Here is a 24921-nt window from a genome sequence, read left to right as displayed (position 1 = left end):
ACTCTTCTATCCCAGATGAGGAAGAAAGATTGTGAGCAAGCTCTGAACCCCAGTGACAGCACTAATTGCACAGGGATTTAAGTGCCTTTGAAATGTATTTTAAAGTCTATTACGTGTTTTATTCCAGTAATGAAATGGGACACAGAACAATGATCTGGTTCTTTTTATTTCCCTTCCTGGTTCACTGGTATTCAAGTGAGGGCAGTTTACAGCGGACCCTTAATGCTGAATTCTCTATTCACAGAGCTGTATACTCCCCTGGACTGGTTTTGTGCCAGGCTGCTTACAAGTTTTGAGAAACAGAATTAATTTGACTTGCTTCACAATCTCACAAATACTGACTCAGTGTCTACTAAGCCTGGCTCATAGAGAGAGGCCTGAGGAGTCTCATCATGAAGATGGAAGTGGGTACTTCTGCCCCGACACCACAGAGATTCCCCCTTGGAAATGGGGGACTTTTAGAAATGGCGTCACTGGGTACCTAACTCTTGTGAAATTTTAGTTTTTAAACCACTGTTGAGTTTGAATGTGCTACTTCTTTTCCAGTGGTGTATTTTGGGATGTGTATGTGTATTTTGGACGACAGCAACGTAGAGAGAATTCTGAAGTCTGTTTGAATTTCCCCTCTATTATTAATAAGCTGCTTTGATGTTGGGGAAGTTATGTACGCACTCTAAACCTCGCTTTCTCTTCTGTAAAATGAGCTAATCTTAAGGGTGTTAGAACTAGGGGAGAGAACTCATGGAAGGTACACAGCAAGTGTTAGCTACTGCTAATATTTATCATCATTAATACCTCTGTTTAGTTTTTTACTTGTTTAAGAGGAATATTCTCTGAGCATCCAACCATCACTTTAATTATTGATGCTGAAAATTTTAAATAGAAGTGTAAAAGTACTAACTCATAATCAAAGAATCATAAAAGACTGAAAACATAAAGGCCTTTCTCTATCCTGTAGTCCAAATCTCATGTTTTACAGTTAAGCCAAAAGGCCTGGCGTGGTATGGAATTTTCCTAAGACCACCTGCCACCCCCAGGTAATTCATAATTTCTCCTAAATATCTAACAAGTTACATAGTAAAAGTTATCCTATAGATTAGGACCAGTAAAAGTAAGATAGAATATTGAGTTAAATTACTGCTGTGGTTCAAAGTAGTAAAAATGCTTACCGTAAGAATCAATGCATGTGATGGGGCCTACAACCTCGGATGGATTGCTGATGGACCCGACAGCATTTCTAGCAAAGACACGGAATTCATACTGGGAATTCTGAGTCAAGCCAGAGACGGTGAAGTGAGTCTCGGTAACGTTGGTAAAGCTGGCCTTGGCCCATCTGCCATCTGGAAGGTCTCGTCTCTCAACCATGTAGCCTGTAATCTTGCTTCCTCCATCAAAAGCGGGTTGTTGCCATGAAAGGTTAACAGAGTTCTTTGAAATGTCAGTGATACGGACATTTCTTGGGGGTTCTGTGATAAGACAGAAAGCAGATTAATGGCACTTAGGTCATTATTTTACTTTGCAGAAAGAAGGTTTGCATTGCTAAGTAGTCAGAACTATCCTTCTTGTGACAAATACATACCGCAGGCATCAATGGCTAGGACTGGGTCCGAAGGATGGCTGGGTTTCCCAATACCAGCAGCATTTTCTGCATACACCCTGAATTCATAGATTAATCCGGCACTAATTGTTGTGACTTTGAAGTGAGTTGTGCGGATGACCATTTTGTTGGCTTTTTGCCATAAGATACTGTTTCTGTCTTTCATCTCCAGGTGATAGCCTGTAACTGGACTGCCTCCATTGGATACTGGTTCATGCCAGCCCACGGTGATACTTTCTCGAGTGACATTGGTGACCCATGGTGTAGATGGTGGTCCAGGTGTTGCTATGAAAGAGAGAAATCCCATGGTTAATATAGACATTTCAAGCATTTTTTAATATGGAAATGTGGGATCTTTGAGAAGTGCGACAACTTACTGTATGGCAGTTTGACAACCACACAAGCCGAATCTATGTGATCACTGATGCCAAAGCGGTTTTCTGCCTTGATGCGGAATTGGTATTCTTCTCCTGTGGTCAGTTTCATGACTTTAATCATGGTTCTTGCAACTGTTGCAGACACTTCCGTCCATGCTGCAGTACTTGTCTCTCTCTTAAGTACAATGTAATTGGTAACCTGACTTCCACCATCATACTTAGGTGGCTCCCATTTGAGGGTCACGCTGTCTTCAGTTATATCACTTATCACAACAGGGCCAGTTGGGGGACCAGGTCTGTCCAGTATGACGATGTTAATGAAAGCTTTGGTCGTTCCACTGGAATTGGCAGCTGTGATCTCATATCTTCCAGCATCAGCGGCAACGCTTTCTTTGAGATTGATGGTCAGGTTTTCAGCAGTAATTTCAGTATTAAATCTCATGGTTGCTTTCACTGGGACACCATCTCTTGATAAGGTCACTTTGGGCAGTGGTTTTCCAGAAATCGGAATGTCAACTTTAAGGTTTGAACCAGCTCTAACGTAGACGGTATGACTTGGGAAATTCTTCATGTCAATTTCAGGTGGTTCTGAAAAATAAGAGTAGAGAAGATGAGGTGAAAAAAGTGTTTTTTGCAAGTTGACTTGATTTAGGTCAACGCAAATAATTTCAAATTTTGCTTCTACCTAAAATTAGACATACCTAGCTGCTCCTTAACAAGGACAGGAAGCAGAAGCTCTCTCGGGTCACTCAGGCCAGCTTGATTTTCAGCAAACACCCGGAAAAAGTATTCAGAATTCTCCCTCAGACCAGAAACAACATGGTGGGTTGACTTTACCACCGCACATCTAAGCCAGTTCTTCTGTCCTTTTTCTAGTGCTTCAACGACATAATGCACAATTCTGCTTCCACCATCATGTTCTGGCTTCAACCAGGCCAGGGAAACACTGTCTTTGGATACACTTGTTACTCCAAGTTTTTCAGGCGGGCTTGGCTTTTCTATGAAAATAAAACATTAGAAGAAAGGGAAGATTATTGCAACATTTTTCCCCACATGTGTTCCTCCTGCCTTGTCAAAAGAAAAATTTTTAATGAAGGCATACAATTACTTTTATTTGAGACTTTCTTACTTCTTATATGATCAGTTTAGCTTCTGAGTCAAGCAAAACTTTCCCAGGCTTTGTCATTTTATGTGACAGCATGTCATAGCATTCAAATCAAATAAGTGTCAAATGACCCAATTAAATGATTAAATTTATCCCAAATTTATTATGGGTAAAAAATGAGGAATGAGATGAACAGTGTTATAAAATATGTAATTTCTGCACATACACAATATATATATATGTACATATATACGTGCAGTCAAGTTTAATTATTCTTAAATCCAACATATATTATCCATCTTCATCTATGTAAATTTTTACTTTTTTTGTAAATCAGTGAAAAACTTTATCTGTAAGAATTCATTTTGTGCCATAGTATGAATTGCTTGAGGTGTGAACCAAAAGCATTTAAACAGTAATTAAAATGATTCACACTATTCAAGGAAAATGAATATAGATATGTAGGTTTTCTCTGTTCTTAAAACATACCTGTTATTTTTACTCCTTCCTTCGTTTCGGCTGGTACACCAACACCAAACTCATTTTCTCCAGAGACTCTGAAGTAGTAAATTGCCCCTTCTTGTAAGTTGGTAACTTTGTAGGAGAGGCGGTTACAGTTGTTGGTCACTGAGACCCATGCTTTCTTACTGGCCTCCCGTTTTTCTATGTGGTAGTTCTTCACTGGTGCTCCACCATCATTTTCAGGAACATCCCAGGATAATACTGCAGACTCCTTGGTGACATCATGTACAGTAATGTTGGCTGGAGGACCAGGAGAATCTAAAACTTTGACGACCAAGGTCAGTGAGGCAGCATTCAAGATATTCTGAATCGTTAATGTATATTTTCCAGAATCATTTCTGTTGGCATTTTCAATAGTCAGCGATGTTCGAGACTCTGTGGAGTCAATATAAGCTCTAGTGCGGAGGTCAGTGTCTGGTTTACTCCAGGAGACTGTGGGTACTGGCCTTCCTCGGAAAGGCACAGTCATGGTAAAGGAGGTGCCGGCCTTGACAATCAAGGTCTTCCTCATTTCTGTGTCAAGGTCAAATACAGGTTCTTCTTCTCTTTCCTTTGCTATCTGGGGATCGGAGCTATCACTGGGATCACTAGCACCGACCTTATTGATAGATCTTACTCTGAAAACGTATTCGGCGCCTGTGGTTAGCCCACTTACTGTATATTCAGTGCCTCTTAAGTTCTGAATGGCAGTTTGCCAGTCAGTTTCATCAGATTTTTTGAATTCCACGGTGTATCCAGTTATTGGGGCCCCACCGTCAAATAAGGGCTTCACCCAGCCAATAGTTATATTGGTCTTGCCTGAGTCCACGACATTGGGTTTAGATGGAGGAGATGGTAAGAACACAGGATCTTCTGCCCGAATTAGGGGTGAGGTTTCACTTGGAAGGCTCAGGCCTGCAGCGTTTTCTGCGTATACCCGATATTCATATTCACATCCTTCACGAAGTCCTGTGGATTTCACTCTCAGATCATAAACTGGTTTTTTGTTTACACGTACCCATCGTAGGCTGTTTTTCTCTCGCCTCTCAATGATGTAACCAGAGATTTCGCTGCCTCCATCACTCTCTGGTCTCGACCAGCAAAGTGTCATGAACTCTTTGGTTACAGATGTAATTTCCAGAGATGTAGGTGGACTTGGAACTGTAAATGGATCAAGGGCCTTTACAGCCATGCTCTCCAGGGGCTCACCAGCACCATATTTATTAACACCTGTTACTCTAAAGATGTATTCATTGCCTTTGAGTAACTTGGTCACTTTACAAGATGTCGTCCTTAATTCTCCTTCACATATTGTCCAAGCAAGGCGACTTGTCTCACGTTTTTCTACAATGTAATAGTCAATAGCTGCACCGCCATCTTCTTGGGGTGGTCCCCAGGAAAGAGAGCATTTCTCAGCAGTGAGGCCGGTTATTTCTAGTGGTCCTGCAGGTGGACCAGGCTTATCAAGTACCTTGCAGTTAACTGCCATAGACCGAGTTCCAGCAACATTCTTCACTGTTAGCACATACTGCCCAGAGTCTCGTCGGATGCAGTCTTTCACTGTTAGCAAAGTAGTGTAGTCCGTTGACACAATTTCTGTTCTTGCTCGCTCTTCAATTTCTACACCATCCTTGGCCCAGGAGATGACTGGCAGAGGTCGCCCTGCAACGTCTGCATTGATCTTAAGGACCTCTCCGGCTTTGACAACAATGACATCTCGGAATTTGACATCCATCATAATTCTTGGAGCCTCAACATCGTCTTTAACTGTGATAGGTCCAGTGGATTCAGATGGCTCACTAATTGAGTCAGCAGCATTCTTTGCGAAAACCCGGAATTCATAACGTTGATCTTCAGTGAGTTCAGTTACTTCAAAGTATGTTTCTGGTACATTAGTAAAGTTGCATTTCAGCCACCGGCCATCTGGTAGTTCTCTACGTTCAATGATGTACCCAGTGATCTTAGCTCCACCATCATAATGTGGTTTTGACCACTTAAGTGACACTGATTTCCTTGTGATATTTGTGACTTCAGGTTGTCCAGGAGGGTCACAAGGGTCTCTTGCAGGGACTGGCTCACAAGATTTACTGCATTTACCAATTCCAGCAATATTCTCAGCATATACACGATACTCATACATCAGTCCTTCATCAAGGCCGGAGACTTTCATTTGCGTATCGGCAATGAGCATTTTATTTGCTTTTGACCAAAGAATGCTGCTTCTTTCTTTATACTCAAGGTGATAACCAAGTACTTGACTTCCTCCATCATTAACTGGCACCTGCCAGGTTACCAACATGGTGGATTTTGTGGCATGCACAACTCTAGGAGTACCAGGAGGACCCGGAGGGCTGAATGGATACTCGGCAACTACAGCAGAAGATTCACTGTAGGAGCTCTTTCCAAAGCGGTTTTCTGCACAAACGCGGAACTGATACTCACTTCCTGTTACTAGACGAACTATTTTGATGGATGTTCTTGCAACTGCTTGTGAAACTGCATGCCATGTTGTAGAAGTGGTTTCTCTCTTTTCAACGATGTAATTGCTAATCTGGCAGCCGCCATCATATTCTGGAGGATTCCAAGAAATGGTTATATTGTCGCAACTAACCTCATCAATATGTATAGGTCCGGGAGGTCCTGGTTTGTCAAGCACAATGACAGTGATAGGAACTGTTACGGATCCAGCACTATTTGAAACACATAATTCATAAGTGCCAACATCTTCCCTCGAAGCTTCCTTAATTGTTAGTGATGTTACAGTCTTGGAAGAGGAAACATGGACCCTAGTTGTCTCTTTAAGGGTCTGACCATCTTTTTTCCAGCTTACAGTAGCTTGAGGTCTTCCCTTAAATGGAACATCAATCTTCAGTTGGTCTCTGGCCTTTACATTGAAAGTATTGAAAGGAAGCTCAACTGAAGGCTTTATTTCAATATCCCTTGCAATTACTGGCACTCCAAGTTGTCTTGGATCACTTTTTCCTTTTTCATTAATTGCAGCTACCCTGAAGATATACTCCTCTCCAGCAGTTAGGCCTGATATAGTTGCTTCTAGAGTCTTCACTTGTGTGCAGATGCTCCATTTTTCACTCCCTTTAGTCTGCATTTCAACTACATAACCAGTAATTTTGCTGCCACCATCACTTTCTGGTTTCTCCCACTTAATTGTAGCTGTGTTACGTGTCACATCGACAAGAGTTACTCTTCCAGGTGGGAGGGGTGGTTCAGAAGCTTTAACGGGTTCAGTTGTTTCAGCTGGCAAACCAATTCCATATTCATTGGAAGCCAAGACTCGGAAGTAGTAAGAACACCCTTCTTGAAGATTTTCGATTTTAAAAGTGTTCTTTGTGCAGTTGTTTGTAACAGTAGCATATGCTTTTCGTGTTGTTTCTCGTTTTTCGACAATGTAGTTTGTAATCTTAGCTCCGCCATCAATAAGCGGTGGTTCCCAAGCCAGTATCACAGAGTCTTTCTTTACTTCTCTTACAGTCAGATTCACAGGGGCACTTGGTGAGTCAAGAACTCTGACGTTAACAAAAGCAGTTTTAGAGCCACTGTTGTTTTCTAGTGTCAGATTATACCGACCACTGTCAAATCTGGTAACATTATCAATTACCAGCATTGTGTATGAGCTGGTCACCTCAATCTGGGCCCTGTCAGTGAGAACACCTTCGGCCTTCTCCCATTTCACTTCAGGTTCCGGGCGACCTTTGATAGTGACAAATAAGCGTAAAGTAGCGCTCGCACGCAGAATGACCACTTTTCTGAGATCAGCATCCAGTTCTATTTCTGGTGGCTCTTGTCTCTCTCGAGCAACAACTGAACCAGGTATAGTTGCAGGCTCACCTACGCCTTCAGAGTTGATGGCACAGATACGGAAGTTATATTCAGTATTTTCTTTGAGCTTGGTCACTGTGAACTGCTTTCCTTGTAGTCCTGTTGGTGGAGTACACGTTGTCCACTCATCAGCAGTGACTTCTTTGACCTCAACAACATAGCCCTTAACAGGTGCACCACCATCATAAATTGGTTTACTCCATGCCAGGGAGACAGAAGATCTGGAAGTGTCTGTCACTTTTGGATTACTTGGTGGTCCTGGTGGATACAGAGCATCACATGCACGGTAGAAAACAGAAGGCTCGCTGGGTTCACCCACACCAGCTGCGTTTTCGGCAGCAACTCGGAATTCATAGGAATGCCCTTCAGTAAGGCCAGTTACCCTGAATCGAAGATCTGTTAGTGTTTTCTTGTTGCACTTGGTCCATCTAACGCCTTCCTTGTCTCTCTTTTCAAGAATATAGCCCTCGATTTCAGCACCTCCATCATCTACTGGCCGTGCCCATGTTACAACCATAGAATCTTTGGTGATTGCTGAGGCTTCAGGTGGTGAAGGAGGACCTGGTGGTTTATAAGGATTACGGGCTATGACAGGCTCAGATTCCAGCGGCTCTCCAATCCCATATTTATTCACAGCCATGACACGGAAAATGTACTCATTACCAGGAAGAAGTTTAGTGACTTTGTAGTTAAGGGCCTGCACCTCAGTTGAAACCTGGGTCCAGGAGAGTCTGCTGGTCTCTCTCTTTTCAATGATGTAATGGGAGATACTAGCACCGCCATCGTGTAAAGGTGGGTTCCATGCCAGGTAACATTTTTCAGCAGTAACCCCAGAAACTTTCAGAGGCCCTTCAGGAGGTCCTGGCCTGTCAAGTACCTTTACAGTGATGGGTATAGTCTTGGTACCACCAACATTGCTGAGTTTCAGGATATATTGTCCTCCATCACTACGTATACAATCTTTGACAACAAGGGTTGTCCTCTGAATAGTAGACTTGATTTCCATTCTGGCAGCTGTTTCTTCAAGCTCTCTTCCATCTTTTGACCAAACAATATCAGGGATAGGTTTGCCACGGATATCCGCTTCAAGGACAAAAGTCTCTCCTGCATGAACAACGATGACATCTTTATATTTGGGATCCAGTGAGGCATTTGGTGCATCAATTTCATCTCTAGCAGTAATGGCACCAGTACTCTCGGATGGTTCGCTAAAGTTGCCAGCTGCATTTCTTGCAATTACTCTAAATTCATATCTTTGGTCTTCTACAAGTCCACTCACTGTAAATTCAGTTTCTAATACATTGGTAAAGCTGGCTTTCATCCAACGGCCATCAGGTAGATCTTTCTTTTCTACAACATAACCGGTTATTTTGCTGCCACCATCGTAGGCTGGTTTCTTCCACTGCAGTGTGACATTGTTTCTTGTAATAACAATGGCTTCAGGGCGACCTGGTGGGTCACAAGGATCACGAGCAACAAAGCATTCCGACACTTTGCTTGGCTTGCCGATGCCAACAATATTTTCAGCAGAAACTCTGAACTCATACTCAAGGCCTTCATCAAGCCCAGTTGTTTTGAATTTGGTGTCTTGAATGGGAGCCTTATTTACTTTGACCCATAAAATGCTATTCTTTTCTTTCTGTTCAAGATGGTAGCCAATGACTTTGCTGCCTCCATCATTAACTGGCTCATGCCACTGCACAAGCATTTGATCTTTTGAGACTGATGTCACAAAAGGAGTGCCAGGTGGTCCAGGTTCTTTAAATGGATATTGTACAGTAACTGGTTTAGAATCCAAGGGGGCACTTTTTCCATACCTGTTTTCTGCAAAAATTCTAAACTGGTACTCACTGCCCGTTTTCAGCTTGGTTATTTTAATTGTTGTTCTTGCCACTGTTGCTGATACCATGTGCCAAGTGGTGGTGGTTGTATCTCGCTTCTCTACTATGTAGTTGCTTATTTGGCAGCCACCAGTATAGGCTGGAGGTTCCCAAGATATGACCACAAAATCGGCACTAACTTCATCAAACCGAACTGGTCCAACTGGAGGTCCAGGCTTTTCCAAAACGATAATACTGAGATTTTCTGTTGCGGTACCTGCACTATTTGTTGCTGTTACAGTGTATTTCCCAAAGTCATCTTTGTTACTTTCTTTAATGTGCAAAATAGTTGAAGTAGCTGTTTTCTCAACATTTACTCTTGTTGTCTGTTTAAGAGGCTCGCCATCTTTGACCCATGAAATTTCAGGTCTTGGTCGGCCAATAACTGGAATTTCGATTTTAAGATCTTCACCAGCTTGGACACTGTATGTGTTAAAAGGTAACTTAAAACTGGGCTGTATGGTCAAGTCTTTGGCTATGACAGGAACACCAAGCACTCGTGGATCGCTTTGTCCTTTCTCGTTGTAAGCCTTGACACGGAAGTGATATTCTTGTCCAGAACTCAAACCAGTAACAACCGCATTACAGACTTTGGATTCAGCCACCACACTCCATTTTTCTGTTCCTTTGGGCTGCATTTCAACAACATACCCCAGAATTCGGCTCCCACCATCATGTTCAGGTTTCTCCCACATCAGGGATGCACTGGTCTGGGACACATCAGTGAGTGTGACCTTTCCTGGTGGGGAAGGAGGTTCAGATGCTTTCACAGCATCAACAGTTTCCACGGGAACACCAATCCCAAATTCATTTTCAGCCATGACTCTAAAGTAATAAATGGCTCCTTCTGTAAGATTCTCAACTTTGAGGCTTGTTTTGCTGCATTTATTACTCACATTAGCATATGCTTTCCTGGTTGATTCACGTTTGTCAATAACATAGTTCTTGACCTTTGCACCCCCATCAATTAAGGGTGGGTCCCACACCAGAAGGACAGAATCTTTTCTCACTTCTTTGACTGCCAGATTCTGTGGTGGTCCTGGGGTGTCAAGAACTTTTACCGTTACAAAAGCAGATTTAGACCCACTGCTGTTTTCCAGCTTGAGAATGTATTTTCCAGCATCATTTCTATCACAGTTATCTATTGATAGTTGGGTATAGTTTGCTGCTTTTTCGATTTGGACCTTATCTGTGAATTCACCTTCCTCTCGAGACCAGGTGATCTCGGGTGTTGGGCGACCTTTGAATGGAATGTGAATTCTGACAGATCCACCAGCTCTTACAACGATTCCTTTCCTTAATTCAGAGTCGAGGTCAAGTTCAGGTGCTTCAAGTTTATCTTCTGGTTTCACAGTACCAGGAACTGCTGTAGCCTCACCTAAACCAACTTTATTGAGGGCACAGACTCGTACTTTATACTCTTGGTGTTCAGTGAGTTTTGAAATTTCAAATCGAGTGGCTTTCAGGCCTGTCTGGGGAGTAACTATTTGCCATTCTTCTTCATCTGCTTTACAGATTTCTACTACATATCCCAGAATCTCACTGCCACCATCGTAGATGGGTTTACCCCAGGCAAGTGTAATTGAATTTTTCGTGGTGTCTACAATGTGCGCATTGATGGGGGGGCCAGGTTTGAACACAGGATCGCAGGCCTTATAATAAACTGTAGGTGGACTTGGTTCTCCAACTCCAGCTGCATTTTCTGCAGAGACTCTGAATTCATACTCATGATCTTCTGTTAATCCTGTTACTCTTAGCCGTAAGTCTGTAATGCGGCGTTTATTACATTTTATCCACCGAATGCCACTTCTGTCTCGCTTCTCTACGATGTAACCAATAATCTCACTTCCACCATCACTGTCTGGACGGTTCCAACAGACGGTCATGGAGTCCTTGGCAATGTTGGTGACTTCCAAGCTTTTTGGTGGTCCAGGAAGCACGAATGGGTTTTTCATGAGTACTGGTGCAGATTCCAAAGGCTCGCCAACACCGTATTTGTTGACAGCCATTATACGGAAAATATATTCATTCCCTTCTAAGAGTTTGGTAACTTTCAGAGAATTGGTTACAACCTCTGAAGCAACAACAGTCCAGGCAAGCCGACTTGTTTCTCTCTTTTCAACAACATAGTGAGAAATGTCACTACCACCATCTTGAAGTGGTGGAGACCATGTTAATGTGCATTTTTCAGCGGTGACTCCAGTAACCTGGACGGGCCCTTCTGGAGGCCCTGGTCTGTCTAACACTTTGACGTTTACTGGGAATGACTTAGAACCTGCAACGTTGGAAGCTCTTAAAATATACTGTCCACCATCAATTCTAATGGCATCCTTTACAATAAGTAAAGCTTTGAAATCTGTGTTCTTTATTTCATATCTAGCAGATTCTTCAATCTCCTTATCTCCTCTTAACCACTCAATGGTAGGTAGGGGCTTTCCATGGACATCGGCTTCAAGCCTGAATGTTTCTCCAGCATTTACCACAATTGTGTCTCTAAATTTAGGATCCATTGAAATTCTTGGGAGTTCGACCTCATCCCTGGCAGTTATCGGTCCAGTGCTGTCCGAAGGTTTGCTTATTGCACCTGCTGCATTCTTTGCAATGACTCTGAATTCATATCTTTGATCTTCAGTAAGACCTGATACAGTAAACTGAGTTTCAATGACGTTTGTGAAGCTGGCTTTCATCCAGCGACCCTCAGGCAGATCACGCTTCTCTACGATGTAACCCGTAATCACACTTCCACCATCATATGCGGGTTTGGTCCATTGTAAAGTGATTTCATGTCTTTTAACGATTATTGCTTCTGGGGTTCCTGGTGGGTCACAGGGATCTCTGGCTACATAGCATTCGGAATTCTTGCTTGCTTTGCCTATACCAACAATATTTTCAGCATACACCCTGAATTCATATTCAATGCCTTCTTCAAGGTTGATTGCCTTAAACTGGGTATCATGGATAATAGTTTTGTTGACTTTTGTCCACAAAATACTGTTTCTTTCCTTTCTCTCAAGGTGGTAACCTATGATGGGGCTGCCACCATTATTGATTGGTTCATGCCACTGCATAACCATGGAATCTTTGGAAATGGCTGTGGCAAATGGTGTACCCGGAGGGCCTGGTTCTTTGTAGGGATATTGAGCTACAACTGGCTCAGATTCCAAGGCAAAGCTTTGTCCATACCTGTTTTCAGCGAATATCCTGAATTGATACTCTGTACCAGTTTTGAGCTTGGTCACTTTGAGTGTCGTTCTGGCCACAGTAGCAGAAACAACGTCCCATACTGTGGTGGTTGTGTCTCTCTTCTGAACTACGTAGTTAGTGATCTGGCAGCCCCCTGTATATGATGGAGGTTCCCAGGATAAGGTGATACTTTCAGCACTGACCTCATCAAATTTAACAGGTCCCTTTGGAGGATCAGGCTTATCGAGGGTTATAATTTCAATGGAGGCTGTCTTCTGACCCACCACATTAGCAACTGTGATTCCATAATGTCCACCATCATCCTTATGAGTTTCTTTAATACTGAGTACGGTGAGGTCGACTGAATCGGTGACATTGATTCTTGTAGTCTGCTTCAGTGGAAGATCGTCTTTAGTCCAGGTAATAGTTGGCTTAGGACGTCCAGAAATGGGTACTTCTATTTTCAAGTCTTGGCCAACCTGTACACTGTAACTGTTAAATGCAGGTCTCACATCTGGCTCAATGACCAGATCTTTGGCAACTATTGGAACCGCAAGAGACCTAGGATCGCTTCTCCCCTTTTCATTTACAGCCACAACTCTAAAAAGGTACTCTTCTCCCTGAGTTAGGTTGGTAATTACGGCTTCAAGGGACTTGACTCGAGCACACTCTGACCATTTCTCACTGTGTTTAGCTTGCATCTCCACAATATACTGAATGATTTTACTGCCGCCATCATGTTCAGGCTTTGTCCAGCTCAAAGAGACACTGTTTCTGGTGACATCATCCACAGTGATTTTTCCTGGAGGTTGTGGGACTTCTGCAACCTTAACTGGATCCTCAGTGTGGGCGGGAAGGCCAATACCATACTCGTTCTCAGCTGTGACTCTAAAGTAGTAACTACAACCTTCTTGGAGTTGATCGATTTTCCAAGAATTCTTATGGCAGTTTGTTACGACTGCAGCATATGATTTCCTTGTGGCTTCACGTTTCTCAACAATGTAGTTTTTAATTTTGGATCCCCCATCCAACAGAGGCGGTTCCCATGTGATCGACACCGAGTCTTTAGTGATTTCTGTGACTTTCAGGTTAACGGGTGGACTCGGTGTGTCTAGAACTCTGACAGTCACAAAGGCAGACTTTGTCCCACTGCTGTTTTCTAATGTGAGAGTGTATTTTCCACTATCATATCGGTTGACATTGTCAAGAACAAGGGAGGTGAAGCTGCTAGTGCTGTCGATAATAGCTGCGTCTCGGATCTCACCATCCACTTTGCCCCATTTAACTTCTGGTGTAGGACGACCTCTGATAGGAACAAATAACCTTAAGGAGCCACCTGCCCTTATATTTAGAATTTTCCTCAGTTCCAGGTCAAGGTCAATGTCTGGTGCTTCCAACTTTTCTTCAACCATAACAGGTCCAGGGACATCAGCATGTTCTCCCACTCCAGCTTTGTTAACAGCACAGATACGGAAGTTGTATTCATGCTTTTCCAATAGCTTCTCCACTTCTATGTTTGTTTTACTGATTCCAGTTGGTGGAGTGCACATTGTCCATTCACCAACACTCACGTCACATTTTTCAACAAGGTATCCTTGGATTTCACAGCCACCGTCATATATTGGTTTGCCCCAAGAAAGGAAGACGGAAGATCTGGTAATATCAGTGACTCTGGGGTTGTTTGGAGGTCCTGGTTTATAAATAGGATCACAAGCCTTTTGATAAGCAGAGGGTGGGCTTGGCTCGCTAAGTCCAGCAGCGTTCTCGGCTGAGACTCTGAACTCGTAATCGTGATTTTCTAAGAGGCCGGTTACTCTCAGGCGCAGCTCCCCAATCAGACGTTTGTGGCATCTTGTCCATCTGATGCCCTCTTTGTCGCGTTTTTCAAGAACATACCCGAGGATTTCACTGCCGCCATCAGATGCCGGTCTTTCCCATACAACAATCATTGAGTCCTTGGTCACTGCTGTGATTTCCGGAGCCTTCGGTGCATCTGGCACTACAAATGGATTCTTGGCAGTTACTGGCTCAGATTCAAGAGGTTCGCCAACACCATATTTGTTGACAGCCATTACACGGAAAATATATTCATTGCCTTCAAGCAGCTTAGTAACCTTGCAGCTGAGAGTCTGTACGTTAGCATCAACCACAGTCCAAACCAAGCGGCTGGTCTCTCTCCTTTCCACAATATAATTTATGATATCACTCCCACCATCTTGGAGTGGGGGTTTCCAAGCTAGTGTGCATTTTTCTGCTGTAACTCCTGATATAACAATAGGTCCTTCGGGTGGCCCTGGCCTGTCAAGGACTTTGACATTTACAGTGACTGACTTCTCTCCTGCGACGTTTTTGGCCTTCAGTATGTAACTGCCACTGTCAATGCGTATTGCATCCTTTACACTGAGACTGGTGGCAAAGTCAGTGCTCTTAATTTCTAATCGAGCTGTATTTGAGAGCTCATGATCACCTTTTATCCACTGAGTGGTTGGTATCGGTTTGCCATAAATATCTGCATCAATCTTAAACAGCTCACCAGCATGCACCACGACTGTATCTTTGTATTTCGGATCCATGCGAATCTGCGGTGGTTCTACCTCGTCTCTCGCTGTTATGGCTCCTGTGCTCTCTGAAGGCTCACTAAACACTCCTGCAGCGTTTCGGGCTATAACCCGGAACTCATATCTGTGGTCTTCAACTAGGCCAGTTACTTCAAACTGAGTGTCAATGACATTGGTAAAACTGGCTTTCATCCAGCGGCCCTCGGGCAGTTCTTTCTTTTCAACAATATAACCAGTGATCTTGCTTCCACCATCGTAAGTGGGTTTCTTCCACTGAAGAGTCACGGAATTTCTTGTGACAATGATCGGCTCTGGCCTTCCTGGTGGATCACATGGATCACGGGCTACGTAGCTTTCGGACACTTTACTTGGCTTGCCGATGCCCACGATGTTCTCTGCAGAGACTCTAAATTCATATTCAATGCCTTCATCGAGGCCAGTTGTTTTAAACTTGGTTTGAGGAATAGGTGTCTTATTCAACTTAACCCAGAGGATGCTGTTTCTTTCCTTGCGTTCCAAGTGATAGCCAATGACTTTGCTACCTCCGTCACTGACTGGCTCGTTCCAGTGTACTTCCATGCTGTCCTTGGAGGATAGTATTACGAATGGTGTGCCAGGAGGACCAGGAACTTTGAATGGATACTGGGCTACAACAGGCTCTGAAGTGAGGTAGGTGCTCTTGCCATATCTGTTTTCAGCTGCAATCCTAAACTGATACTCACATCCAGTCTTTAACCTGCAAGCTTTTATGGTTGTCCTTGCAACAGTAGCTGACACAATCTGCCAGGTGGTTGTAGAAGTGTCCCGTTTTTCTACAATGTAATTGTTGATAGAACTTCCACCATCATACTTAGGTGGGCCCCAGGAGAAAGTAATACTGTCAGCTGTCACTTCATCCATTTTAACTGGTCCCGTTGGAGGCCCAGGTTTGTCAAGAACGATCACATTAAGGGTTTCGGTAGCTTCACCAGCCGAGTTAGTCAGTTTAACGATGTAATGTCCAACATCTTCTCGGCACGCTTCCTTTATTGTCAGTAGTGAGTTATTTTCTGTGCTCTCGGCATTTACTCTGGTCGTCTGCTTCAGTGGCACATCATCTTTATGCCAGGTCACGGCTGGCGTAGGGCGTCCAATGAATGGAACATCGACTTTTAGGTCTTCACCTGCCAGGACAGTGAAAGTAGTGAACAGGAGTTTGAAGGCTGGCGGAATGACAAGATCCTTGGCAATTACTGGCACACTCAGTTGTCTTGGATCACTGATGCCCTTCTCGTTCTGAGCAGACACACGGAAAGAGTACTCTTCACCCTGAATTAATCCAGTAATAGTGGCTTCCGTGACTTTGACTGTGGCACATGTGACCCATTTGTCACTGCCTTTGCTCTGCATCTCTACGATGTAGCCTAGAATTCGGCTGCCTCCATCATGCTCAGGTTTCTCCCAGGAGAGCGACACACTGTTTCGTGTGACGTCCACCAATGTTATCTTTCCTGGAGGCAGAGGTCGTTCTGATGCTTTCACAGATTCTGCGGTTTCAGCAGGCAGCCCAATGCCGTACTCATTTTCAGCGAGAACCCTGAAGTAGTAACTGCAGCCTTCCTGAAGCTGGTCTACCTTCCAGGAAGTCTTGTGGCAATTTGTTGTCACAGTTGAATATGCTTTCCTTGTTGATTCCCGCTTTTCAACAATATAGTTCTTTATTTTCGAACCTCCATCAATAAGAGGAGGCTCCCATGTCAGTGTGACAGATGTCTTAGTGACCTCCTTCACCTTCAGGTCCTGTGGAGGGCCTGGTGTGTCTAGGACTCTGACGTTGACAAATGCAGACTTGCTGCCTGAGCTGTTTTCTATGGTTAGAATGTATTTGCCACTGTCGAATCTGTTGACGTTTCCAACAATAAGCAGGGTGTAAGAGCTTGTGGACTCGATGCTAGCTTTATCTAAAGATTCTCCGTGTTCTCGGGTCCACTTCACCTCAGGTGCCGGCCTTCCTTTGATGGGAACAAAAAGTCTCAGAGTACAGCAAGCTCTTATGGTAACAACTTTGCGCAGTTCGGCATCGAGTTCAATCTCTGGAGGCAGCATCCTCTCTTCAGCCTTTGGAGTTCCAGGAACAAGTGCAGGTTCCCCAATGCCTTCAGAATTCATGGCATAGATGCGAATTTTATATTCCTGGTTCTCTGTGAGGTTGGTGATGGTGTACGAAGTTGCCTTGAGCCCAGCTGGTGGAGTGACGATCTTCCATTCGTCCTCCTCTGGCAGGGCGATCTCAACCATATACCCAGTGATTTCGGAACCACCATCATAGATGGGTTTGTTCCAAGCAATTGAGATGGATGATCTGCTTGTATCTAGAACACGTGGGTTACCTGGTGGGCCGGGTTTAAACACAGCATCACAAGCTTTATAAAATGGACTGGTAGTGCTGGGTGCGCTGATGCCAGCCGCGTTCTCAGCCATGACCCGGAACTCATACTCATGTCCTTCTGTCAGCCCAGACACTTTGTATCTTAAATCAGTAAGGGTCTTTTTGTTGCATTTCACCCAGCGTTGGCCTGCTCTGTCTCGCCGTTCCACAATGTAATTGATGATTTCACTGCCACCATCAGAGTCAGGATGGCTCCAGCAGACAACCATGGAATCTTTAGTGATACTGGTAACTTCAGGGTTTTTAGGTGGATCGGGAGGTCCATAAGGATCCACTGCAAGCATAGGCTCTGAGTCCAGTGGCTCTCCAACACCGTACTTGTTTACAGCCATCACACGGAATATGTATTCATTGCCTTTCAAAAGTTTAGTGACCTTTAGTTTTGTTAGTTGGACTTCTGAGGCTACATTTGTCCATGCCAGTCTGCTGGTTTCACGTTTCTGGACGACATAATACTCAATTTTGGCACCTCCGTCATCCAGTGGAGGCAACCATGACAGCACACACTTTTCTGATGTCACGTCAGATACAGCTAAAGGTCCTTCTGGAGGGCCTGGTCTATCAAGAACTTTGACCTGGAAGATGTGTTTGGCAAAACCGCCGGGATTAGTTGCTGTAAGGGTGTAGGCACCGCCATCCCTTCTCAGCGAATCCTTGTTTACCAGGTTAGTAGAGAAATCCGCAATTTTAATTTCTAATTTTGCTGTGTTTTCAAGCTCCTTTCCATCTTTGGTCCATTGCATTGTTGGAGGTGGGCGACCTGAAACATCAGCCTCCAGCTTGAATGCTTCACCTGCTTTTAATGTAATTGTGTCCTTAAATTTGACATCCACCATTATCCTTGGGGCTTCAACGTCGTCCCTGCATGTGATAGCATCTGATGGCTCAGATGGTGGGCTAATAGCACCAGCAGCATTTTTGGCAATGACACGGAATTCATATGCGGCATCTTCAGTTAGTCCACTGACTGTAAATTCATTCTCTAAAATGTTGCTGAAGTTGGCCTTTAGCCACCGTCCATTAGGAAGATCCCGCTTTTCAACGATATAACTAGTAATTTTAAAGCCTCCAGTATATTCAGGCTTAGCCCATTTAAGAGTCACTGTGTGTCTAGTAATATTGAGAGGGATCGGTTTCCCGGGTGGGTCAATGGGATCCAAAGCTAAAATAGGTTCAGATGGCTTGCTTGGCTTGCCTTTGCCAGCCATGTTTTCTGCGATCACTCGGAATTCATAAGCAATACCATCTGTTAGTCCACTTGATTTGAAAATGTTGCCGGGTACTAATGCTTTGCTCACAGTCTGCCAGAGAATGCCATTGCGTTCTTTTCTTTCAACGTGGTATCCTAAAATGGGGCTTCCACCATCAGAAAGAGGCTCATGCCAGCTGATTGTTATTGAGTCCTTGGTAACTGCAGCCACCTGCGGGGTACCAGGAGGCCCAGGGACCTTAAATGGATAGTTGGCAACTACAGATGCTGACGTGATGCCAGGCCCCACTCCGTATCTGTTTTGAGCTTTTACCCGGAATTGGTACTCAAGCCCGGTAGTAAGGCGAGTGGCTTTGTAGGTTGTGCGTATGACAGTGGTTGCTAGTTCGACCCATGTGGTACTATCAGTCTGCCGCATTTCTACCACATAGTTGCTTATGGGTACACCTCCATCGTTCTCAGGTGGCTCCCAAGAGAAGGTGATGAAATCGGATGAAACTTCATCAAATTTGATAGGTCCAGTAGGTGGCCCTGGGATGTCATGGACTTGAATGGTGATGACATCACCAACCTCTCCCACAATGTTCCTTGCCGTTAATGGGTAGGGCCCACTGTCACTTCTTACGCACTCGTTGATGTTTAAGATGGTGGAAGTTGCTGTATTTTCAAAATTAACTCTCTGTGTCTGTTTAAGAATCTGGTCTCCTTTCTTCCATGTAACCGTGGGCTTTGGTCGACCGAGCACTGGAATTTCGACTTTGATGTTGTCACCAGCTTTAGCGATGACTAATTTCTGATAAATGCCGCGGAGGTCCAGTTCTGGAAGCATGGTCTGCTCCTTGACAATGACGGGTCTGCTTTCTCTAGGGGCACTTCTCCCTGCGCTGTTCACTGCCATTACCTGGAAGGTGTATTCTTCCCCTTCGGTCAGATTCTTTACAACACATTCCAGCCCCTTCACAGTTGTGATGTGGGTCCACTGGTCAGAACCTTTTCTCTGGGCTTCAATCACATAGCCAGTGATCTTACTGCCACCATCGTGTTTGGGTTTAGGCCATGCCAAGCTGACTGTGCTCTTAGTTATGTCCATGATGTTAAGACTATCTGGTGGTGATGGTGCTTCGGAGGCCCTCACGGGCTCCGTTGTTTCTGTTGGCTCGCCAATTCCATACTCATTTTCTGCCATCACCCTGAAGAAGTATTCACACCCTTCAGACAAGCCAGTGACTTTATATGTGCATTTATGGCACTTCGTGGTGACCGTGGAGTAAGATTTCCGTGTTGCTTCTCGTTTCTCCACAATGTAGTTTGTGATACGTGAGCCCCCGTCTATCAGAGGGAGGTCCCAGTGCAGGGTGACGCTCTCCTTCGTGATGTCAGTAGGTCTCAGGTTGAGGACAGGTCCTGGTGTGTCCAAGACTCTGACATTAACGAAGCCACTCTTCTTCCCAGCAGGGTTTTCTATGGTCATCACAAATTTACCAGTGTCGTATCTGTTACATTCTGGGATGATCAGGAGCGTGAATGACTCTGTATTTTCGATGTTAGCTCGGTTTTTAAGGTTGATATCATCTTTGGTCCACGTCACTTCAGGGGCAGGTCGACCTTTAATGGGCACGAATATTCTAATACTGAGTCCTGCTCTCACAACAAGAGTTCTTCGAAGCTCAGCATCTAGTTCGAAGTCAGGGGCCATCTCCCGTTCCACAATTTCAACATTTGGAATCACTGCTGGCTCCCCAACACCAGCATCATTGATGGCACTGATTCTAAAATTGTATTTTTCTTTGGTCTCCAGATCAGGGACCACAAACTCAGTGATTCTGAGGGCCGTTCCTGTTGTATCCTTTATCCAGCCCTCATCTCCTACTTTTTGATGCTCCACGACATAGCCGGTGATTTCAAGGCCACCATCATAATGAGGCTTGCCCCAAGCCAAAGAAGCAGATTTCTTGGTAGTGTCGGTGACACGTGCATTTGAAGGTGGTCCTGGAGGATCTGGAAAGGAAACAGGCACAAAAATGTTAAGGGTTTGGATTTGGTATAAATTAAATACCAGCACTCCCCAAAGAGCTGTGTTGAAAAAGATAGATACTAACAGGCAACATCTTTCATTAGAACAGGATTTGAAACATCACTAGGCGGACCGATTCCTGCTTTGTTCTCCGCACTGACTCGGAACTCGTAGGTGTTTCCTTCTTGCAGTCCTGTCACTTTGCATCTGAGATCAGAAACTGGAGTCTTTGTTGCTCTCACCCATCGCAAGCCTTTCTTCTCTCTCCTTTCTACATGATACCCTGTGATCTCACTGCCACCGTCATCAACTGGTCTTTTCCAACTGATAGTGGCCGTGTTTTTAGTGACATTGGAAACCTCTGGCTTTCCAGGAGGGCCAGGCGGACCTGAAAAGGAAGCAAATTTGTGAGAAATCTGTGATTTCCTCAGCTCTGCTGCAAACGTTTATGTGTCAGTTCCCTTATATGCTGTACTTACCAAATCTGTCTACCATTTTGACAGGTTCAGACTGTACAGGCTCTCCTTTGCCATACTGGTTTACAGCCGAGACCCGGAAGACATACTCGTTTCCTTGGATAAGTTTGGTGGCCACATGCCTGCAAGACTGAATATCTTCGGCAACCGTTGTCCACAGAAGTCGGCTGGTTTCTCTCTTTTCCAGGATATAGGACTTAATTGGTGAGCCACCATCTTCCAAGGGAGGTGTCCAGGTGAGTGTTGCTTTTTCAGCAGAAACGTTACTGATTTCGATGGGACCGGGGGGACCAGGTACATCAAGCACTGTCACCTTCACATGTTCACTCTTTGTGCCAAAAGGATTAGTAGCAGTGATGGTGTATTCACCAGCATCTTTTCTAGTGGCATACTTGACAGCAAGCATGGAAGATGTTGGGGTTGAAGTTATCTGAACGATATCTGATGGGCGTATGTCTTTTCCTGCCTTGGACCAACTTGATTTTGGAAGAGGCTTGCCAAGAATGCTAATGGCACTCAGAATGATGGTGTCTCCTGCTTTAACTGTTAGCCCGTCTTTTATTGTGGGATCAAGAACAATGGTTGGTGCCTCTGCAAAGGAAAAAAAAAAAACAAAAACAAACATTGTAATCAGAAAAGGAAGGTGGCTTAATTTACTGTTTTTTCTTTTCTTTTTTTTTTTTTTTTTGTATGGTAGTCTTGTTTATCTCACAAGACCTACAAAAATTGCAGGGGGAAAGTGCTCTATAGCCCCTCCGCAAGGGTGGGGGGCGAATGTTTTTTCTTTTCTAATGTGCATAAAAAATAAAATAGACCTACCATATTCATCTTTGCAGATAATGGTTCCTGTACTCTCTGATGGAGCACTGATAGCCCCTGCTGTATTCTTTGCTCTAATTCGGAATTCATATTTTCCACCCTCGACAAGGTCAGTAACAGTAAAGGCACAATCTGGGACGTTAACATGGTTGGCTTTCGTCCAGGATTTAGAGGGAAGATCTCGTTTCTCTACTATATATCCAGTCAACTTATGGCCACCATCGTATTTAGGTTCAGTCCAGACGAGAGTCACTGAATTCCTTGTTACACTGATAACCTCAGGTTTGCCAGGAGGATCTAAAATAAAGCAACAAACCAACCAACCCAGTCAGCCACACACCAATGTTTTCTTCATGAAGAAATACAAAGAGACATTATACGAAGTCTCTGTATAATGACTTACCAATTGGATCAAGGGCCACGACTGGCTCTGATGGCAGGCTTGGTTTGCCTACTCCTGCTAAATTGATTGCCATAACCCGGAATTCATATTCCAGACCTTCAGTTAGTCCTGTCACTTTGAAGTCTTTCATCCTAATAGGAGTCTTATTAGCTCTCTTCCACAAAAGGCTGTTTCTTTCCTTGAACTCGATATGATACCCTAGGAAAGACCCAGTGATGTGTCAGTTCACAGAGAAAGTACAAATGCAGCCTGATTTTTACATACATACACACGCAGAACAAATAATCATCCTTGTTGGTATCTATACTTTTATTACCTAGCCATAGGGATATTTTTATCTCCTGGAATAGACTTATTTATGGCACCTTCTGTTGAAACATTTTAACTTATAAAAATAGATACTATCATTTAGAAAGCCTTTATTAACTATTACATTAGGAGTTTTTCATTCAAATGAAGTTAGCTTAATGAATTAGCTTACTTAATTCTTAATGTTCTGAATGCACGATGAACTGAAAAACGGAACATTCACTTTTGGATGTGCAGATGGTACTATAAGTAAGTAGCACAGGTTCAGCTTGTTTTCGGGGAGGAAGATTTGGAAAAAATACTAATGTAAATGCTCTAGGATAAGAGCCAACAAAATACCTGTAATCGGAGAGCCTCCAGTTTTCCTGGGGTCAGTCCATGTTAGAGATACGGAGTCATGTCTGACATCCACGATATTGGGAGGTGGGGGAGCATCAGGCACATCTAGGAAAAAGGAGATAATTCAAGATTTATAATCAGGAATGTATTCTAAATGAACTGGAACCATGTTCTGCTTTATGTTTTCTGACCTTGAGACACTTACCAAATGGGTGTCTGGCAACAATTGGCTCCGATTTCAGACCCTCTCCTACACCGTATTTATTTTCGGCACTGACCCGGAAGGTGTATTCCATCCCCTCGTGGAGTCTCATGACCCTGAAAGTGGTTTTCTGGACAGCCGAGGCACAAGTCACCCACTTGTTGTTTACAGAATCTCTCTTCTCTAGGATGTAGTTGGTGATCTCAGAACCTCCATCGTCCTTTGGAGGACCCCACTTTAAGGTTATGGCTTCTGCTGTGACTTCTTCAAATTTGATCGGTCCAGTGGGGATGCCAGGCTTGCCGACAACTTTTATGGTGAGAGTCCCTTCCTTGGTGCCAGCCACATTCTTCAGTGTGATTGTGTATTTTCCAGCATCAGATTTTCGGCAATCATATACGACAAGAGTGGTGTTAACTGCAGACGACTCAACGCTGACTCTTGTGTCTGTTGCTAGAGGGTCTTCCCCTTTCTTCCAGGACACGGATGGAACTGGCTTGCCTTTTATGGGGATCTTAAGACGGAAGTTGCTGTTTTCTTTGGCCAAGTAGCACAAGTCAGGTAGGTCCTTTAAGTCAAGGTCAGGAGCCACTGTAAAACAGCAGAGAGAAGTCATTTTTTAATGCCAGGCAGTTAATTTTTTCAGATCATTATAGTTTTTAAAGGATTTTTACGTAAGCTAGGGAATAGGGCTCAAGAGCACTTTTAGTTTTTTATTGGTGCATTATAAAGGTCTCTACTGAATTTGTCACGATGTTATTTCTGTTTTATGCTTTGGTTTTTTGGCCATGAGGCATGTAGGATCTTAATTCCCTGATCAGGGATCGAACTTGAGAACCCCATGTACTGGCGAAGTCTTAACCACTGGACTGCCAGGGAAGTCCCAAGAGTGCGCTTTAGATGACAGACAGGAAGTGGAGATGACGGCAAGCGCTTACCGACATCATCCTTCGCCACAGCACTGATTTCACTTGGGGTGCCTTCTCCATTTTCATTCTCTGCGCTCACTCGGAAGGTGTATTCCTTCCCTTCAGTCAAGTCTTTTGTGGTGTACTGTAAGCTTAATGATTTCATGACTCGTTGCCACTTATTTTCTTCAGTCAGGAAATCAACGACATAGCCAATAATTCGACTTCCACCATCGCTGCGAGGCTTCTTCCAGCCTATACTACAAGATGACTTGGTGACAGAAGTCACCTTCAGGTCCACAACTGGTCCAGGGGTTTCTAAAGCAAAGGAGAAGTGATGAGTCTGAGCCCCAGAAAACCAAGGTAAGGTGTCACTCAAAATGATGGGGTGGTAGCTACATTTGCTTACCGGAAGCTTTGACAGCATCACGTGTCTCACCAGGATCACCAATGCCATACTCATTTTCAGCAAACACCCTGAAGAAGTAGGATTTTCCCTCCTCCAGGTTAGATACTCTGAAGCTTGTTTTTGAGCACTCTGTTGTCACAGTAGACCAGGACTTCCTCTCTGCATCACGCTTCTCTACCACATAGTTTATGATGGGGCTTCCACCGTCAATAATGGGAGGATCCCAGGTAACATAAGCAGAATCTTTGGATATTTCTTTGACAGTCACGTTGATGGGTGGCCCAGGAGTATCTGAATAAATAATGGGTAAATAAGAAATGAATACCTAAAAAACACACTGGCTACATTTTAAACATATATATGACT

At 44.0% G+C, this 24921-nt stretch overlaps 1 protein-coding gene and 1 long non-coding RNA gene across 20 annotated transcripts in view; one reads left to right on the top strand and one right to left on the bottom strand.

The window, feature by feature from the left end:
• TTN (titin) overlaps positions 1 to 24921 on the bottom strand; it is a 274540-nt gene that overhangs the window by 29416 nt on the left and 220203 nt on the right. For all 19 annotated transcript variants that reach the window (XM_070475948.1, XM_070475949.1, XM_070475950.1 and 16 more), the window contains 13 exons: positions 24556 to 24846; positions 24177 to 24464; positions 23242 to 23829; positions 23037 to 23141; positions 22389 to 22586; positions 21986 to 22282; positions 21170 to 21757; positions 20776 to 21078; positions 3569 to 20674; positions 2676 to 2972; positions 1975 to 2562; positions 1580 to 1882; positions 1170 to 1466 (listed from right to left, as the gene is read on the bottom strand). In XM_070475948.1, coding sequence (XP_070332049.1) covers positions 1170 to 1466; positions 1580 to 1882; positions 1975 to 2562; positions 2676 to 2972; positions 3569 to 20674; positions 20776 to 21078; positions 21170 to 21757; positions 21986 to 22282; positions 22389 to 22586; positions 23037 to 23141; positions 23242 to 23829; positions 24177 to 24464; positions 24556 to 24846 — 21249 coding nt within the window. The remainder of the gene's footprint in view (positions 1 to 1169; positions 1467 to 1579; positions 1883 to 1974; positions 2563 to 2675; positions 2973 to 3568; positions 20675 to 20775; positions 21079 to 21169; positions 21758 to 21985; positions 22283 to 22388; positions 22587 to 23036; positions 23142 to 23241; positions 23830 to 24176; positions 24465 to 24555; positions 24847 to 24921) is intronic.
• Positions 1 to 24921, top strand: part of LOC139038032 (uncharacterized) — an 89685-nt gene that overhangs the window by 58865 nt on the left and 5899 nt on the right. Inside the window, exons 2-6 of the long non-coding RNA XR_011490927.1 lie at positions 21194 to 21402; positions 22003 to 22094; positions 23426 to 23555; positions 23718 to 23799; positions 24339 to 24509. This is a non-coding gene — a long non-coding RNA (uncharacterized lncRNA). The remainder of the gene's footprint in view (positions 1 to 21193; positions 21403 to 22002; positions 22095 to 23425; positions 23556 to 23717; positions 23800 to 24338; positions 24510 to 24921) is intronic.

The sequence above is a fragment of the Odocoileus virginianus genome, chromosome 13 (assembly GCF_023699985.2).
Source record: "Odocoileus virginianus isolate 20LAN1187 ecotype Illinois chromosome 13, Ovbor_1.2, whole genome shotgun sequence".
NCBI classification, from domain to species: Eukaryota; Metazoa; Chordata; class Mammalia; order Artiodactyla; family Cervidae; genus Odocoileus; species Odocoileus virginianus.
The sequence above is the reverse complement of the archived record's forward strand: the minus strand, read 5'-3'. Positions and strand labels throughout refer to the sequence as shown.